Consider the following 18,851-nt stretch of genomic DNA (forward strand, 5'->3'; position numbering starts at 1 on the left):
TTCATCCTTTGCTTTGACATGTACAGACATTTTAATATTAAAGTGTGTAAACAACAACATTTTTGCCACTCTTCAGCTTTTCTGTGTTTTAGAAAGGGGAAACATTCAAAGTTATTATTAGCCCTCTGTTAGAACCTAAAAAGCAATTATGTTTTGAAAGCAAGACCCTTTTAACAGTACCTCAAGCCAACAAGAAGTTCTAAACATTGCTGCACTGTTGATATAGAAATGATGCTGAGTGTGGTGAAGACTTCTGCTAACGTGATGTTCATGTGTTACTTGCAGTTATTGAAGTGAACAAGAAGGATATAGTCTTCCTGATAGATGGCTCAACTGCTCTGGGGGCTGCCCCCTTTAACGCAATTCGTGATTTCGTTGCCAAAATTGTCCAGAGGCTGGAGGTTGGACCCGACCTGATCCAAGTGGCGGTGGCGCAGTACGCAGACACGGTGAAGCCAGAGTTCTATTTTAACACCCACCAGACCAGAAAGGATGTGATGACTAATGTGAGGAGGATGAAGCTCATGGGTGGCACGACACTCAACACTGGCTCAGCGCTGGACTTCGTGAGGACCAACTTCTTCACCAGTGCTGCTGGGTGCAGGGTGGAGGAGGGGGTGCTCCCCATGCTGGTGCTCATCACTGGGGGTAAGTCCAGGGATGCTGTTGACCAAGCGGCAGCAGAGATGAAAAGGAACCGGATAGTGACCCTCGCTGTGGGGTCGAGAAACGCCGACCTGGCAGAACTTCAAGAAATTGCCCACGAGAGAGATTTTGTGTTCAACCCAGAGGACTTCCGCCTTCAGTTCATGCAAGCCATTCTACCTCAGGTGCTGTCGCCTATCCGGACACTCTCAGGAGGACTGATTGTCCAAGAACCACCCTCAGGTAATTAATTGCCTTTTTCTAATTAAGGAAATATGGTTTTTACGTTTGTCTACTCTTATTCTATGCCATGTGGAGATAATGGGGGAAAAAAAGCATCAAACACATGTTCCAGCATGGTTAAATGTTGTCTCTTTGTTTAGTAAGTGCATGAACAGGTTGGTGAACTTGGTAGTGTGGTTGTTGTTACAGCTTTATCACCCCTTCCTGAAGATTTTTGTCCTGTTTCATGTTTGTCACCAAGGCCTGGATGTGGAAGATGTGCTTTACTAGTTAGGTACCAAAATTGTTCAACAGAGGCTTTTGCCCTCACTTAGGGTTTGTGTAACCTATTAATGGGACACATGGGGAATGTTAAAATCTCTCCTCAGTGTGAGAATCATTGGTGGTGGGTATTTGCTCAGGAACATAAAAGTTTCTTTGGAGTGTGAAGAACATAAGCCCATTTGTTCTTGGAGATGTCCAGAGAAAGCTACCCTGATGCTGTTGGACTGAGACTCACCCTTTAAGAACATATTTACAGTTTCCTTATCATTTACTAAGCTCAAGCCCTAAGAGGTGTAATTGAGAATGTTGCAGTGTTGTTTTTCATTTAGTCTGTTTAGAAGATGATCCAAAGCCTCGTGGAGCCAGTGGGTTCTTTTTAGTTGGTCTTGCCATTGACACCAGTAGACTTTGGAAGCAATCCAACTGCTAGGGTCGTGTCTTTTGAGGGAGTCTCCCCTGCACTTCAAGAGATGTTCTGGGTGCAGAGAGATTTTATACCAAATTTCTCAGGATTTCTTCCCCGTAGAGAAGCTTGAGGTTGAACCCATGCTGCACTAGATCAGATTTGAACCTTGCATTCCTGTCTCATGGCATTAAAAAACCAGGACTTCTTCCAGCTCCCAGTAAGGTCAATAGTGAGGTTCCCGTTGGCTTAGTGGCTGTTGAACCATGTCCATATTTTTTCTACTTTATAAAGTAATTTAAAATTATAAACCAAGTGCAAAAGAAATGGAATGTTTGGAAAGAGCCCATAAAGAATTAAAGCCTATGGCTGATCTACATACAGAGCAGACATTTTGAAATCAGTTTACCAATACTTGTCCTTAATTAAGATGAATATCACAGGACTTATCATTTAATAAGCTTTGTTTCAGAGTGTGTTTCCTGCTAATACAGTTTTGCATGGCTATATACCAAATCTTGCATTTTTATTTTTCAATGTAAATTAAAAATGTTCCTATATTTCCCTGTTCAAAGCTCATTTTTGTGCAGCTTCTCTTTTTTCCAGTCTTTTTGTTCTACTGTTCTCACAGCTATTCACATACATAATAAGCAAGGGATCAGATCCTACTCCTTTAAATTATTAATAGCAGTAAGAAAACTGATTTTGACACTGGGCACTTCCATTTTAACTGGATATTGTCTCACCCTGAGCCTTGAATGGCACTTTTCTGGGAAAAATTAAAAATACAGGAAACCAAGACAATCTGTAAAGTCTGAGAACAGTTCCTGTATTGTAAACTGTTGGGTTTTTTCCCCTTTTGTTTTCAATATGTCAGTATTTATGTATTTTATATACAGGACAGCATGCTTACAGGGACAAGGTAAGCTAGAGAGATGGATGAATATAGTCATAAACACTTTAAATAGAAAGATAATGGGCAGAATTAGCAATTGGCATAAATAAATTTTGAATAACTCTTTGGAGGAAGGCATCCAGGAGGGATGAATTAGATGAGTTATCAGTTCTATGAGATCTTGTTTAAAATTTTGGTGGTTTGGTCTGTGATCTAGACATGATGTGTTTAGAGCAAAAAAAGCACAGGGTGATAATCCTGTGGTTTCTTGGGGTGTAGATCTGTGTGCTAGGGCACAGATGCCAGAGATACAGCCCAGGAAGGATTTAACCCTAAAAACAAACCGAGAACTGGCTGGTTACTGCCCAAAGTGGGAAATTTCTCCTCCTTCACCAGCCCACAAATGGATGTCTGTAACTGCCAACATTAAAGTGCATTAAATGCAGAGGTCAGAAGGCAGATGTCCTCAGGCAGCCACTGCAGTGTCATCTGAACCGGCTTCTCTGAGCCTTGGCAAAAGTTATTTTTAATACCCACTCAAAACACCAACCAGTTTGGCTACTTGGCAGAAGTGTTTCCCCATGCAGGTGGAGCCTAACTCTGCCCCACAGGCCAGCCACTGCAGGACTGTGGAAGTCACTGAGGGGCAGGACCTATCTCTCCACCTCTAGGGATGCATGGGAGTATCCCTGTGGAATGCTCAATAAGAGGGTGCTAGCACTGGTGCCAGAAAGCCATATAATTCCCTAAAGCTTTGCTGGGAAGCCCCAGGTCTATGTGTGGTGACTTGCAGATGAGCAAGGTGTCTGTAGGCATAATTTGATGTTGCTCCACCAGAATCAACCAAACTGCTTTCTGCTGGTTAAGGCTCTGCCCCAGAGCACACAGCTCTGGCATCAGCGGCCATTGGAAATATCTGCCACGGGAGAGGCTGTTGATAAACCCGACATTCAGAAGAGTTTTCAGTACGAGTTAGAATCCTTCCCTGCCCCATTCAGTCATTTCCATCAAGGTCCTCGTTTCCTCTGTGCTGATCACACCCTTGCTCCTCTCTCTCTGTCCTAACCAGGTTTACATGCGTGTACGGCGTATGCTGCATGCACACATGAAAAGAAATTTCCGTTTTTGTTTTCTGTGATGTCTCATGTTGTTTTCTGTGCTCTACTGCAGTTCAAGTAACCAAAAGGGATATCATCTTTCTTTTGGATGGATCACTCAACGTCGGAAATGCCAACTTCCCCTTTGTGCGGGACTTTGTTGCCACCCTAGTTAACGACCTTGATGTCGGCAGTGACAAAATCCGAGTTGGCTTAGTGCAATTTAGCGACACTCCCCAAACCGAGTTTTCCCTATACTCCTACCAAACCAAATCAGACATAATTCAACGTATGGGGCAGCTGAGGCCCAAGGGGGGGTCAGTGCTGAACACTGGCTCTGCACTGAACTTTGTGCTTTCGAACCACTTCACGGAAGCTGGTGGGAGCAGGATAAATGAACAAGTGCCACAGGTCCTAGTCCTGGTGACGGCAGGGAGGTCTGCAGATCCCTTCTTGCAAGTTTCCAATGAATTAGCTCGAGCCGGAGTGCTGACTTTTGCTGTTGGCATTAGGAGTGCGGATAAGGCAGAGCTTGAACAGATTGCCTTTAATCCAAGAATGGTGTATTTTATGGATGATTTCAGTGGTCTGCCAGCTTTACCCCAGGAATTAAATAAACCTATAACAACATATGTTAGTGGAGGTGTGGAAGAGGTTCCACTCGCCCCAACAGGTAATACCTACCTTCCTTCATGTTGACTGCATTAAATTATTCTTGTTTAAGTTAATTTCTTCTTTCAAATATACACTTTGACATCTGTCCAAGCCCTGAGTCATCAAAGTGGTTATGGCTGTGCTTAACTAGGTGATCTTTAAGGTCCCTTCCAACCTAAACCATTCTATGAGTCTATGAATACATGGCTTGACACTGGCAGCTCTTCATTTTGCTCAAGTCACTGCTACCATGCTTTAAAAGCACAGTTTTGTGCTTTTTGGTAGGTCAGGACCAAAGGAGGATCCGAGTGAGTCTATGCCCACCAGCCACTGCCTCAGGTGCTCCCTTTCTGTTGCCATAATAGTGCCACAACCTGTAAATGCATTACGTGCACTAAATCAGGCAATGGGAGCACGAGCTTTTGGCCACAAGGACTGGTGTGGAAAGGTTAAAGTCACACCAAAAGCACAGAGGAGCAGAGGTACAGGTACAGGAGGCCAAATCCATTCCCAGAACCACTTGGTCAAAGTGATGTTACCAGGCTGTTACAGAGGCTGGATTTGACTCCCTATGTTCAAAGTTATCCTCCAACTTTAAACCCAAAAGCTGTTGGCAGGTTTAACCCTTTTTAAACAGGTATTTTCTCACTAATTCCATTATTGTGGCTGTGTGCTTATGAAGACATAAGAACAACCACGATTGGTTATTATGGAAAGACCATCAAGATTATTATGAAAGATGTTAAGACACACAGATACGAGATGCTTGGGTTTATCTTGGGTATTCAATGAGATTAAAAGGGCATCAGATGGAAACAGGTAAAAGTTTTTTTCTCCTCTGAAAGTCATAACTCACCTATGGCTTTAGATGTTCCTTGTGATGCAAATGGGAGAAGATAGAGAAAATGCTTTGTGTATGTGTGTATGAACTAATCTCTATTTGTTGTCTACTGAGCTTTTAAATAGAAAAAAAACCCCCGACACTACTGTTTTACTTCATGCTTGTATTATTGACATATTGCTAGACCTTAAACATCACTGGATCAGCCAATTTATGACATGATCTGATGTGATACAATATGTGGTATGTCTGTCTGGTGCCTGAATTTATTGGATCTTAGGATAGGGGTGTTCTTGCTTAACTTTCTTCCTCAGATAAATAAGTCAAAGGGGCTGTTTAATCCTGTAGACTTGGAATACTTTGGTAAATGAGAATATTGAAAGATTGAAACCCAGCTGACTTGTAGAGAAGTTTCTAGGTTGATGTGTAAGGAGAAAAATGCCTTCATATCTCTTTTCCCCCTCTTTTCATTTGTGAATTTATTCTAGAAAGCAAGAAAGATATTTTATTCCTGATTGATGGCTCAGCCAACCTCTTGGGTAGCTTTCCTGCCGTCCGGGATTTTGTACACAAAGTCATTTCTGACCTGAACGTGGGTGCTGATGCCACACGAGTAGCAGTAGCTCAATTCAGTGACACCATCCAAGTTGAATTTGACTTTGCTGAATACACGTCTAAGCAAGATATGCTTCTCAAAGTGAAAAGGATGAAGATTAAAACTGGGAAACAACTGAACATTGGAGCTGCACTTGATGAAACTATAAGGAGGCTGTTCGTCAAGGAAGCTGGAAGCAGGATCGAAGAAGGGGTTCCTCAGTTTTTGGTCCTCCTCGCTGCTGGGAGATCAACTGATGATGTGGAGGAACCATCAGATGTTCTGAAGCAAGCTGGAGTTGTGAGCTTTGCTATCAAAGCCAAAAATGCCGACCTTGTAGAGCTGGAAAGGATCGTTTCTGCCCCTCAATTCATTGTGAACGTCGAGTCCCTGTCTCGGATTTCAGAGTTTCAGCCAAACGTAGTGAACCTGTTGAAAACTGTCCAGCTTCAGCCAACAGGTATAGGGAGCCCTGGGGTTTCCAAGAAGCTAAAAGAAATTACTTACCTGCCCCATCTCAATTGGCAACTGAGGCACTTGGGTCTGGTGGTGTTTGAAACAATTATGTAGAAACTGCTATTGCACTTAGATTTTCCTCTCCTCAGACCCTGATCCAGCAAAGTATTAAAGTTCAAATTGAATTTTAAAGATAAGTAAGGAAAAGGCCTTTTGTTCAGCTGGAAGAGCTGCAGTTGGTGCTGTTACGTGGGTACAAACCTGAAATAAGAAGGAGTCATTGCCTCAGAGACAGTGCGGTAATTGATGTGCAGTGCTGGTCAAGGGCTAGAAGAAGCAGATACAGGCTTGTCTTGATTTCTTTTTCCATCCTCCCTTTTCTGGAGGAGTGGTAGTGTGTAAGGAGCACTGCAGAGCACTGGATTCACTCTTGCTCTGTTGTTTCTTACAGGATACGATGGCAGTTTCTAGATTTTGTTCCTATACACCAATAAATTAGATGCTCTCGACTCTATTATGGTTGAAGCTCAGTAGATGAGATGGATTAATTGAAGAATATTAAAAAAAGAATCATAAAGAGGATCACACTGCCATAATTATAAATTCAGTCTGTGGTGCTGGAAATTATGAATGTAGAGCTGTGTGATTTCCTGAGGCAGCCCTAATTTGAGCATTACCCTGTCTTCGAATAGAGGGTGGAGACAAGGGAAAGTGTAATAACATCCACATCATCTCTTCATAAAAGTCCTGAGCAGATGGACTTAGAATCATAGAAACATAAAAAAGAAATAGGCCTGGAAGGGACCTCAAAGTGCCATCTGCTACATGCCCTTGCTCCCAACAGGATCTTCTTGTCCAGAACCAACTGACATTGGTCTAATCTGTTCCGGAAACCCTCTGGTGGAGATTTCCCAGCCTCCATAATCAATCTGTTCAATCCCGTTGATCTATATCAATAAACATTTTCCCTTAATGTCAAACTTCTACCTCCTTAGTCACAGTTTAAGCCTTTTACATCTCCTTGAACTCGAGAAGGATACAGATGTCAGCTCGCTCCCGTGTTTTGTGTGCCATGCATATCTTGTCTCTGTCTTCATGTCACCAGCTCTGTACCCAGCTCATTCAATCTACCCTGGTAGGCCTTGTAGATCTTATTCTGCATTTTTACCCTTTCCTCTCCAACATCAGCCTGATCCAAATGACCAGAGTGCAACAATCGCATCCCCTGGTCATCTCTTACCCCACCCTTTCCATGCAGATTCATTACCCTTCTCATATTTGTGCAGTTTCTGCCTCAACAAAGACTTGTGCAGCTAGTGCTCTTGAATTCCACCCTCCCTTTTCAAACCATTTGTGTCATGTCAAGATCATTTTGAATCCCTTGGACCACCAAAGACTATTAATAATTGTGCTATTAGCTCACTGATAGCTGCATCCACCCACTTTTCCTAGTATTCTTGGCTAAAAGAGAGACACTTCGTTAGAGTGTCCATATTTTTTTCTTCTTTATCCACTATCTAGACACTTTTAATAGGACTTTTTCCTGCTCCTGAATTTTAGAGGAAGTATATGAAATTGGGACACACCAGGCAACATCTGCTCCTTCTTCCCACCTATATTAATGTTCTGGTCCTATGCATTAATCCACCAGGTTTCCAACAGTCCTCTTAAATAATAAGTTTGATCTGAAGTCTGCATTAAGAATTCAACTGCCCTTGTTATTTCTTTATATGTCTAGCATTCATAAAGCAGATATTTAAGATTTTCTTCAGAGAGACAGATCATGTTCCTGCCAAGATATTTTGGGAATGCTGTCCAGCAGTTGGTGTGTTTGAGAGCCAGGGATGTTTTCTGCTTGGTTAAGCCAAAGCTTTGCAATTCTGCTGATCAGTAGCAGAATCCATCAATAATTCTCTGATCTTTGACAATTCATGGTCTTGGAGGTTTTTCTTTTTTTTTTTTTTTTTTTTTTAAATAAAGAATGTTTGGTCAGAATTAACTTTTCTTTTTTCCTGCCTGAAAATAGTAAAAAAAAAAAACAAAACAAACCACCAAGCAAAAAAACCCCAAACAAACAAACAACAAACTCCTGCCCCCCCACCCCCCCAGTATCTAACATTTTAGAAGATCATTTCAGCATTTTCAGCTGAATGTCCTTTCCAACTATTTCTTATTTTTATTCTGGGCATGTGCAGAAGTATTTATTTCTAAGTCCAGTGGTACCTCAGAAAAGCTCTTCTCTCCCTCTCTTCACCATCTCCCCGTGAGCACTCCCTGCAATATGTCATTTCATCCAGAGACTCAGAGTTTGCTGTGAGCAAAATATTCCTGATGCCCCAGCCTCCTCCTGCATATTGCAAAGCCAAATATCAACTTCCCAGCTCCCTTGGGAGCAGATGGCTTCTCCCAGCCTCAGGTAGGAGATGGCACCCAGAGTCCCTTTGCATCCTATTTCCTATGAATCTATGATTCTATGACCCGGTGGGTAAGGCATGGCATCCACTGCACTGTGGTTTCCACCAACTTCCACCCATCTGCCTCTTCACCAGGGATTGCATCCGATGGCAAAGGAACTGAACCACTTGTCCTGACACCTTACTTTCTCCTCCCCGAGCTTTTGTACTCCTTTGGTTCGATGTACGCGGAGAATATTAATCACTGCAGAACAGCATCTCACTTATTCCCCCCTTCCCTTACTTGTCTCAAACAGTAGTTGAGAGAGGTGAGAAGAAGGATGTGGTGTTTCTAATCGATGGCTCGGATGGTGTCAGAAGAGGTTTCCCTTTACTGAAGACGTTTGTCCAAAGAGTTGTTGAAAGCCTGGACATCGGTCGTGACAAGGTCCGCGTCGCTGTCGTACAGTACAGCAACATCATACAACCTGAGTTCTTGCTCGACACCCACGAGGAGAAAGCAGATCTCATCAGTGCCATCCAGGAGCTGAAGGTTATGGGAGGATCTCCTCTGAACACTGGAGCAGCCCTCGACTATCTCATCAGGAATGTGTTCACAGTGTCGAGTGGCAGCAGGATAGCAGAGGGTGTCCCACAGTTCCTGATTCTGCTGACTGCTGACCGGTCCCGGGACGACGTGAGGAGGCCCTCGGTGGTCCTGAAGACGAGTGGCACGGTGCCCTTCGGCATTGGGATTGGAAATGCTGACCTCACAGAACTGCAGACCATTTCCTTCCTACCGGATTTTGCTATCTCTGTTCCCGACTTCAGCCAGCTGGATTCGGTGCAGCAGGTCGTCTCGAACAGAGTCATCCAGCTGACCAAGAAAGAGATAGAGTCACTTGCCCCTGATCTGGTTTTTACATCTCCCAGCCCAGGTGAGAAGATGTTTGTGTCTGCACCAAGAGCCAGCAGCAAAATATGATGTTTAGTAACATCATGGTTGCAACACAAACCGAGAAAAGCAAAGATGGTCACGGCTAAGACTCCCAGTCAATCTTGGTCTCACTGTTGGTGCACTACTTAGGGTTGGTAGGAGCTGTGTAATTAAGCTGAGCCACCTTTAAGCCCAGTCTCTCAAGGTGGTCCACGCTATATCCACATGGAAGACCCAAAAAGTGAATGCTATTTCCTTAATCTTATTTTAAATGGATGGATTTTAAATCCATGCTATTCCTTCTGGAGTGGAAATTGCATCATTTAGATGCTACAGGAACACCATCACACTGCTATAAATCAAGGTCAGCTCTCTGTTATATGTAAGACATGCTGATTTTTCTTATGTTTGCCACCCTCATTCACCAGGGGAAGGGAAATTTGAAGTGGGCAACGGGAAAAGGATCAGATCTTCCATTTCTGGTCTCACTCAGAATGAAATACAGCCAGTGTACGCCTGAGATGAAGAGTAACCCAGATCAGTCCCTTAGCAGTTCACCATCCTACTCTGTCTGTTCCTAAGCCAGACCACCTTCCTCTATTTTCATTTATCAGTGAGATATACTGTGATAATTCAAGCTCTGACCTGAATTACCACTGCAAAAAATACTTAATTAGGAATCAAAAAGTCATCCTGGAAAGGCAGAAGCTGAGAGAATAATAGGATAGAAACTTTCCTAGAGGATAAACCCAAAGAAAGAGGGGTAGTTCTGAGTGTAAAACCATCCCAGGCTGCCTAGCAACCTGCCCTGAGTAAGGACTATCACCAGGATATGTTTCCTTGGGTGGACATCCCACAAGGAGTTATTGTTCCAAGTGTCCCCTGCTCCCTCTTGCTTCCTTTGCTCTGGAAGTTGCTGTTCTTGCTCCCTGGGGATGTGCCTAGCAGACTGGCCCTGTCTCTGTCTTGGACTCACAGCTGGCTGCTGGGGCTCCCAGGAGATAATCACAGGCAACGAGACAAGGAGCATCCTCCCCATGGCCAAAGGCAGTGGTGTAGATGACGAGCTTAGCTGCTTTCCATGAGCAATGCCTGGTGCACCTTCTGACCGCTGCCTTCTCTCCCGCAGCGGGTGTGAGGAGGGACGTTGTGTTCATGGTGGACGGCTCCCGCTACGCCGCCCAGGAGTTCTACCTCATCCGCGACCTCATCGCGAGGATAGTGAACAGCCTGGACGTGGGCATTGACACCACCCGGATCTCAGTGGTCCAGTTCAGCGAGCATCCCCACGTGGAGTTCCTGCTCAACACCCACTCCACCAAGGACGAGGTGCAGAGCGCTGTGAGGCAGCTGCGGTCCAAGGGTGGCCAGCAGGTGAACGTGGGGGAGGCCCTTGAGTTTGTGGCAAAGACCATCTTCACCCGGCCCTCCGGGAGCCGCATCGAGGAGGGTGTCCCTCAGTTTTTGATCATCCTCTCCTCCCGCAAGTCCGACGATGACTTCGAGAATCCATCGCTCCAAGTCAAACAAGTGGGGGTGGCACCTATGATGATAGCAAAGAATGTGGATACTGAGGAGATGGTACAGATTTCCCTTAGTCCTGATTATGTATTCCAAGTCTCCAGCTTCCAGGAACTGCCCAGCCTCGAGCAGAAGCTGCTGACTCCTATTGAAACTCTGACTGTGGACCAAATCAGGCAGCTGCTGGGAGATGTGCAACCCCCCATAGGTAAGGTGCTGTCAGGACTGGCTGTCTCCAAGTTGCTACTCAAGTAAATGTTGCCCAAAAAGCCTTCCCTTAAGTTGAGGTTTTCCTTAGACAAAAGCAAATGTGCAGCACATGTACAGTCTTGGAAGGAAACTTCCAGATAGGTGGAAATTCTACTCGAGTACCTAAAGTACATATAATTTATAATTTTCAAGTCAATACATTGCCTATTTCGGTTTTCAATTCAAATTCTGCAGTGTGTACAGTTGCCTATTCCCATCTAGCAGCTCTCTAGGAAACAGACATAAAACTGGAAACATTGACAAATCCAGATTAGAGCATTAATAAACAAAACAGATAAGGCTCTAAGTGATGCATGCTTCAAATATCAGGCAGACTGTTAGCACACACATGCCCACTTGCACACAAGCCCTTCTGGAGAGGGCTCCCAGAACACCATAACTAAAGTTGGCTAAAGTATGTTGTGTGGCTCTACCTCACACGAGAGCAGATAGCGCGGAAATCCTCCAGCAAAGCTTCAGCAAAGGCTTTGGCACACCAGTAATTTCCTCTCTTCTTGCTTCCCCGCAGATGTTTCTGGTGAGGAAAAGGACGTTGTCTTCCTCATTGACAGCTCGGACAGCGTTAGGCCTGAGGGGCTTGCTCACATTCGGGATTTCATCAGCAGGATTGTTCAGCAGCTGGAAGTGGGGCCAAACAAAGTGCGAATCGGGGTGGCACAGTTCAGCAATAATGTCTTTTCTGAGTTCTACCTGAAGACCCACAAGTCCAAAAATGCTGTCCTGCAAGCCATCCGCCGTTTGAGGCTTAGAGGGGGCTCCCCCCTGAACGCTGGCAAAGCCCTGGACTATGTGGTGAAGAACCACTTCATCAAGTCTGCGGGGAGCAGGATAGAAGATGGAGTGCCCCAGCACCTCGTCGTCATCCTTGGAGACCGGTCCCAGGATGACGTGAACAGACCTGCTAATGTGATCACCTCAACAAACATCAAACCCCTGGGTGTTGGAGCCAGGAATGTGGACAGGGACCAGCTGCAGATCATTACCAACGATCCTGAGCGTGTGCTTGTGGTACAGGACTTCACAGGACTCTCAACTTTAGAAAAGAGGGTACAGAGGATTCTTGAAGAGCTTCCAATACCTACAACAGAAACACCTGGACCATTCTTACCTGGTAAGGCTGGTATTCTTCCTGTAGACTTTTCTGAACAGAGCACAGATTGTATCTGTACAATGTGAAAATGATTCCATGATTACACCTTTTGATTCCTATCCCTTTAGTCACATGGATAAAAAGAACACGTTGAAACACATCTTGCTGAGCGTAGGAAAGAATGGAATTAAATTAGAAAGGAGATAAGGGTGTCTGTCACAAAAACAAGTAATGCTGTATGAAGTGTTATACAAAATCTTTCTTCTTGTGTGGATGTAAAATCCTGCCAAGGGTCAATGAAACTAAAGTGGTAGAACGGAGAGAGAAACTTCACCTTGCAAAGTGATGCTTCACAAAGCACTAAGCCACTTAAATATTATAGATGCTGCAAACAACTGTTAACAACTGTGTTTGCTTTGTGATTTTTTCAGGAGGTAAAAAGCAGGCTGACATTGTGTTTTTGCTGGATGGCTCCATCAATCTGGGGAGAGATAACTTCCAAGAAGTTCTTCAGTTTGTCTACTCTGTGGTGGACGCCATTTATAGGGATGGGGACTCTATCCAGGTAGGACTGGCCCAGTACAACTCAGATGTCACCGACGAGTTTTTCCTCAAGGACTACTCCACCAAACCTCAGATTTTAGATGCCATCAACAAAGTCATCTACAAAGGCGGGCGAGTGGCAAACACTGGCGCAGCCATCAAGCACATCCAGGAAAGACACTTTGTGAAGGAGGCCGGCAGCCGAATCGACCAGAGGGTGCCCCAGATCGCCTTCATCGTCACGGGCGGGACGTCTACGGATGACGGGCCGAGGGCCTCCCAGGAAATCACGCAGAAAGGCGTAAAGGTGTTCGCAGTGGGCGTGAGAAACATTGACCTGAAGGAAGTCAGCATGCTGGCCAGTGAGAGCGCCATGAGCTTCAGAGCATCCACAGCCCAGGAGCTGTCTGAGCTCAATGAGCAGGTCCTGGTCACACTGGAAGCCGCTATGGAGGAGACACTGTGCCCAGGAGTAGCAGAGGTGACAAGAGGTAAGCACAATTCTTTTGTAATGTGCTGAGGTCGTTCCCAAGGGTGGTTTTAAATATCCAAAGTGTTTTGATGGACTTATCCATTCTACTCTTGTGCTTTGCCTGCAGCCTGAGGTGCAGCATGGGCTCATTCCTCCTTCATGAGTGTGGTGGGGGACTGCAAACCTTTGGTACGAGAGCTGCCTGTTTGTGTGTGTAACATGGTGTAGCATCACCACAGAGGTGCCATCGTGGTGAAATTCATTTCAGATGTGACAGTCAGGCACTAAATCACTGGCCTCCTATCACTGTCTCGAAGGGGGTCTTTTATTTAGCTGCCTTTGGACTAAGTCTCACCTCCTTTCTCCCAGATGTGTAGGGACATGATAACAGTATCATCTTAACAGACAAACTTATTCAGTGCCAAAATGAAAAGTGATGGTCCTTGTTTTGCCCTTGGTGTCTATTACAAGCTAATTGGACTTCTTGGCCATTCGGGCATACAGAGTGTGCTAGAAATCACAGAATCATAGAATTCTAAAATGGTTTGGTTTGCAAGGGACCCCAAAGATCATATAGTTCCAACCTCCCTGTCATAGGACACATTCTGGTAGACAAGGTTGCTCCAAGCATCATCCAACCTGGCCTCGAACAGTTCCAGAAATGGGGCAAACTGTGCCAATGCCTCACCAGGAAGAATTTCTTCCCAATATCCCATCTAACCCTGCCCTCTGGCAGTGGGAAGCCATTCCCCCTTGCCCTGTCACTCCATGCCCTTGCCCAAAGTCCTTCTCCAGCTCTCTCATAAACCCTTTAGGCACTGGAGGGGGAAAACAATTTTTCTTGCCAGACCGTCCAGGGTGCCCACTGGATCTCACAACAAGTACATGAGGAAAAGCCAGCGCGTGAGTGGTTGTAGATTAAGGCAGAATTGCCTTAAGAGGGAATCCCATGATTCGGCTGCTTCAGAAGCCACACAGGGGAATTGCGGTGAGTAAGTGAGCTGGTATTGCTGTCAGATCTGACTCCCAGCAGCTGGTTTTACTTACTACATTACAGCCAGTCCTACTCCCAGCATGACTGAACACAGCTCAGCCCTCTGGCATTGAGCAGAGGTGTCACCTGAACTGCTGGAGAAGCTGGAGAGTCACAGCAGCCCTGAGCTGAGCAGCAGCTCCAGCTGAGAATGAAAGCTGAGTGCAGGGAAAAGCAAACCACTGCTGGTGGTAACCAGGAGCGCTTCCCAAGTGCAGCACCAGTGGGACTAATATCAAAGAGAATTCAAACACCTCCCTGTTTGAAAGCCTATGTAGGAGAAGAAGATGTTAAATCCTGAGGAAAGGCATCCAGCAGCCTGATTTCCCCATGCTCCAGACCAACGGGCAGCTTGGTGGCTGCAGGGTGATTCCACGCCCCCACTGAATATTCCAGCAGAAAGGCAGACTGTGCATCACCTTGTTGGCTTGGGCCGAGCATCTTCAAATCCTGTTTCTTCTCTAGTTCCCAGCTATCTCATATAAATCCTAGCTACACCTTTCAGGGATTTGGGATCAGTTACCTTGTTGTCACCTCCCTCTGCATCCCTGAGGCTGGAGGACTGTCACTTCAAGCACAGGCAAAGGGTATAGGTACACTATGCAAGTACTGACAGGTTTTCACGCAGTGGAAAAAAAGGAGCAGTCTTGACTGCCTGGTGAAAATGAAAATTTCTCTTGGACTTGGTTTAGGCAGCTCCTCCCAATGAAAAGAAAAAGAAAAAAAGAAAAAATTAAAATTAATAAAAGGCAAATTTTTTCAGGTTATCATTGCTATGATGAAAGGAAATAGAAGGCACTTGTGTATCAAGTGCTGGCAGTTCTTGATGCAGAATGTCTTCACTAGTGACTAAAAGAGTGACTAAAAAAGCCATTACTTGAAAAACAATCATCACATTGCTCAATGATGCTCTTCTCTCTCTCTGCATTTCCCTTTCAGATTGTGACTTGGATGTGATACTTGGCTTTGATGTCACGGATGTTGGGCCCGGCCAAAATATATTCAATTCCCAGAGAGGTCTGGAGTCCCGGGTCGAGTCCGTGCTGAACAGGATAACGCAGATGCAGAGGATCAGCTGCACTGGCAGTCAGGCACCCAACGTCAGGGTGGCCATCATGGCCCAGGCACAGGGGGGACCCGTGGAGGGACTGGACTTCTCCGAGTACCAGCCCGAGCTGTTCGAGCGGTTCCGGGACATGCGCAGCCGCGGGCCCTACCTCCTGACGGCGGACACGCTGAGAGCCTACCTCAGCAAGTTCAGGTCCTCGCCCTCCGGCAGCGCCAAGGTGAGTCAAATCCAAGGCCACTGGGAGGGTGTTGGCCAGGGAAGCTGGCTTCTGGTGTATTTAAAAAAAAAAAAAAGGCGACTGTAAACTCGTAACTTAAAATTATTTGTTAAATAAGTAAATTTATTCACCAGAAATTTGGTCACCTAAACCCTGCCTGTTTCCTGCGCTCCCACTTCATTGTCAGGGTCCTGTCCTGACAGTTGATTGAGCATCGCTGCAGCCAGTGCCCATGACCACTGCTTGGCTGCAAACTATTGCTCTCCAGATATTTCCCCGATCGTGCTCTAGCAACAAACACCTGCATGAGACAGTGTGCGGGAACCTGGCACAGAAATTCCTGGAAAAAACATGGCCTGGAAAAGGCACAGCAGTTTCCCCATCTCCTCTCAGACGAAGCATCCCCTGGAAAAAAGGCCCTTCAGGTTGCACTTTGATTGTGTTTCCGAAACTTTCTGATATAAACTTATTTCTCTCCCAGGTCATAATCCATTTTACTGATGGTGCAGATGACCCAATAAGTCAACTGGAAGCTGCTTCATCTACTTTGCATGCAGAAGGTAAACCTTTTACTCTTCAAGGCAGTGATTATAGTCCATGTTTACATGTGGCCCATTTCACCCCCATTTCTCATGAATCCACTGTCTTTGGGCAGTAAGGAATAAGGATTTCATGAGTTCTACAGGCACTGGCTGTTCTTCACTGCCTTCCTGTGATATTTAGCTGCCTGCCTAAGCACGTGGGTAACTCACACTGAATGTGCCTGTTCTCAGTCAAATAAGCTCCTTTTGCAATCAGAGAGGTGGATAAGGATGTGTCATCACCGGGGAGGGTGTGCAGGCTCTGCAGAGCACCTCGCCCCATCCCAAAGCCCCTTCTGCTTCCCCCCTCTCAGGTGTCAGCGCTCTCATCTTCGTGGGGCTGGACCGAGTGAGCAATTTTGACAGAGTGATGCAGCTGGAGTTCGGCCGTGGGTTCACCTACAACAGACCTCTCAGAGTTAATCTGCTGGACCTGGATTTCGAGCTGGCAGAGCAGCTCGTAAGTAACTTGGCACAGGCAGCGCTGCCTTGTAATGCTGGAGGGAAGCCCATGGCTGGATCTCCTGCAGGGCTGAACCGTGGCTGAATTACACCCTCTTGGCTCTGCTCCTCCCCCCTCCCTGCCTCACATCAGTTCTTCTTACAGATGCCACAGCAAACAAAGATCATGGCACTGCCTGGTCTCCTACCGCTCCAGACGAGCGGGATGGGATAAGACACCATCAAAAGCTGCCGTGCCAAAAATCTGCCCTCTACCTATATTTATACTGTTGGGGTTTTTAACCTTATGGCAGTGCCCTGTCATACCTGGCCAGTGTTAGAGCTTCTTGCAGAAGCACTGCTTTCTAGGTTTCTTTCCCCAAGCTGATTCTGTTTAGTTAGTTCCTACTTAATATTTATGTAATCCGAAAAAGCAAACAAACAATAAGTCACTGTCTTTCAGACGCGCTTTTGACAGACAAAGGAGTTATCCTTTAAGATCCCTGTCAATCCAACCCATTCCATGATTCTTTCTTCTTCAAGATTTACTGCCCTCCCATATACATAGACCCTCTTGAGTCTGTTAGGCTATTTGCTCTCAACCTTGGAATGTCCAGTTCCCCCCAGTTTCTCATCTGCTACCAGCATGGTTGAGGTCCTTTTGCAGTAGATTTAATAAGATTGGGCTTAACCACTGATCCCTGTGGTAATCTTGCTAAGCCCTTCTCCGCACATCAAAGTGCAGCCACTTGGGAGTGAACCTTGGGTTTTGGGATAAAAGCTAGTCTTCAGCCCATCCCCAAGTAATTCAGCCTAGGAAAACCCTTCCAAAATGTAAATGTGCAAAGCTGGCAGGAAGCATTTGCAGCCAGCAATGTACTTGGCAATGAAAGTGATTTTTTTTTTTCTTTCCATCGGATGATGCAAAAACCAGCTGCAATTTCTCTGGGCCCATATCTTTCTTTTGAATTTTTTTTTTTCTCTTTACTATATACTCACAAATGGTTCTCAGCCTGCGTGTTGCTGGTGAGCTACTCAGTGCCACAACTTTCTTGTGGCCTATTCCACAACCTGGATTGGTTTCTTTGGAGCTGAGATTTCTCTCTTCAGTGACAGGCGCTGCTCTGGGGACTGATCTCCTACTAAATACATTCTGTGAATTCTGCCCCACACAGTTCCCATCTAAACCCTCCTTCTGATGTCCAAAATACGGTGTTGGTTTCTTCTTGCTAACCATGTAACCTAACCAGTCTGCCAACACACACCTCCCTCTCTTGCTGTTGGGGGTGTTTCAAGGCAGAGGGACCCCAAAATGCTGCTGGGTCAATGTTATGTTTGTCACAGGAGCAGTCCCGCAGCCTTGCAGGAGTTATGGGGCTCTGCCAAGTTTCTTACATCTTCATGTTGTGTCCTGTGTTGTTTGCTGCAGGACAACATTGCAGAGAGGACGTGCTGCAAGGTCCCGTGCAAGTGTTCAGGACAGAGAGGGGACAGAGGTTTGCCAGGCCGCATAGGACCAAAGGTGGGTCATTTCATCTGGGGATAAAGGGTCCCTGTGCAAGGGACCCCAGTGGTGATGGGTGAGTGATGGGCAGGTTGTAGTGGGTGATGTTAATGAGGGGATCATCTCCACCCACAGTGGGTGATGTTAACGAGGGGATCATTCCTCATTTTAAAACTGACCCCGGGCCTGGGGGTTGAGAGCTGCTCTTCTTCTCTTTCCTCACAGCCTCTGTGTTGTAAAACACCCAAGAGGGCAGGGAGGAGTGGCTGGAAGGAGGAGGCGAAGCATCTTGTGGAAAGATTTTGGGACATCAAAAGGAGATGGTTTCTCTCATTAACTTGTTTACTCAGATGACCAAGTAGCTGCTTTGTGCAAATCTAGGGAAATCTGGAATATCAATCACAGAACTATGAAAGAAATGCATAATCCTCTCTGTTGTCTTCTAGGGTGTCACAGGTGATCTTGGATACGGGGGCTATCCTGGTGATGAAGGAGGACCGGTGAGTGGTTGTCCCTGCTCAGGCACTATAGCAAAGCATTTAGAGGCTTTTCCACTAAATATTTTCTGCTGGGGATGTGGGTGTGGATTAGAAGAGACAGAAAGCAGAACTTTGAGGTCCCCCCTCCCAGTAGCCTGAGTAGCAACTCAGGTCCCAGCTGCTCCTGGGATAAAGTCAGTCAGGAGCT

The 18,851-nt window shown here is 45.8% G+C and overlaps 2 protein-coding genes across 34 annotated transcripts in view; one reads left to right on the plus strand and one right to left on the minus strand.

The window, feature by feature from the left end:
• Positions 1 to 18,851, minus strand: part of LOC127472609 (uncharacterized) — a 177,550-nt gene that overhangs the window by 56,754 nt on the left and 101,945 nt on the right. The gene's annotated exons all lie outside the window — the stretch shown is intronic.
• The window catches only part of COL6A3 (collagen type VI alpha 3 chain), a 60,937-nt gene that overhangs the window by 17,816 nt on the left and 24,270 nt on the right, over positions 1 to 18,851 (plus strand). Inside the window, exons 5-16 of the mRNA XM_051791131.1 lie at positions 286 to 888; positions 3,621 to 4,220; positions 5,531 to 6,097; positions 8,804 to 9,424; positions 10,553 to 11,152; positions 11,723 to 12,325; positions 12,736 to 13,338; positions 15,292 to 15,638; positions 16,120 to 16,198; positions 16,534 to 16,679; positions 18,090 to 18,182; positions 18,611 to 18,664. Of these exons, the coding sequence (XP_051647091.1) occupies positions 286 to 888; positions 3,621 to 4,220; positions 5,531 to 6,097; positions 8,804 to 9,424; positions 10,553 to 11,152; positions 11,723 to 12,325; positions 12,736 to 13,338; positions 15,292 to 15,638; positions 16,120 to 16,198; positions 16,534 to 16,679; positions 18,090 to 18,182; positions 18,611 to 18,664 (4,916 nt within the window). The remainder of the gene's footprint in view (positions 1 to 285; positions 889 to 3,620; positions 4,221 to 5,530; positions 6,098 to 8,803; positions 9,425 to 10,552; positions 11,153 to 11,722; positions 12,326 to 12,735; positions 13,339 to 15,291; positions 15,639 to 16,119; positions 16,199 to 16,533; positions 16,680 to 18,089; positions 18,183 to 18,610; positions 18,665 to 18,851) is intronic.

This window comes from Manacus candei, unplaced genomic scaffold (genome assembly GCF_025592945.1).
Source record: "Manacus candei isolate 608988 ecotype Guabito, Panama unplaced genomic scaffold, ASM2559294v1 h1tg000029l, whole genome shotgun sequence".
Taxonomy (NCBI): Eukaryota; Metazoa; Chordata; class Aves; order Passeriformes; family Pipridae; genus Manacus; species Manacus candei.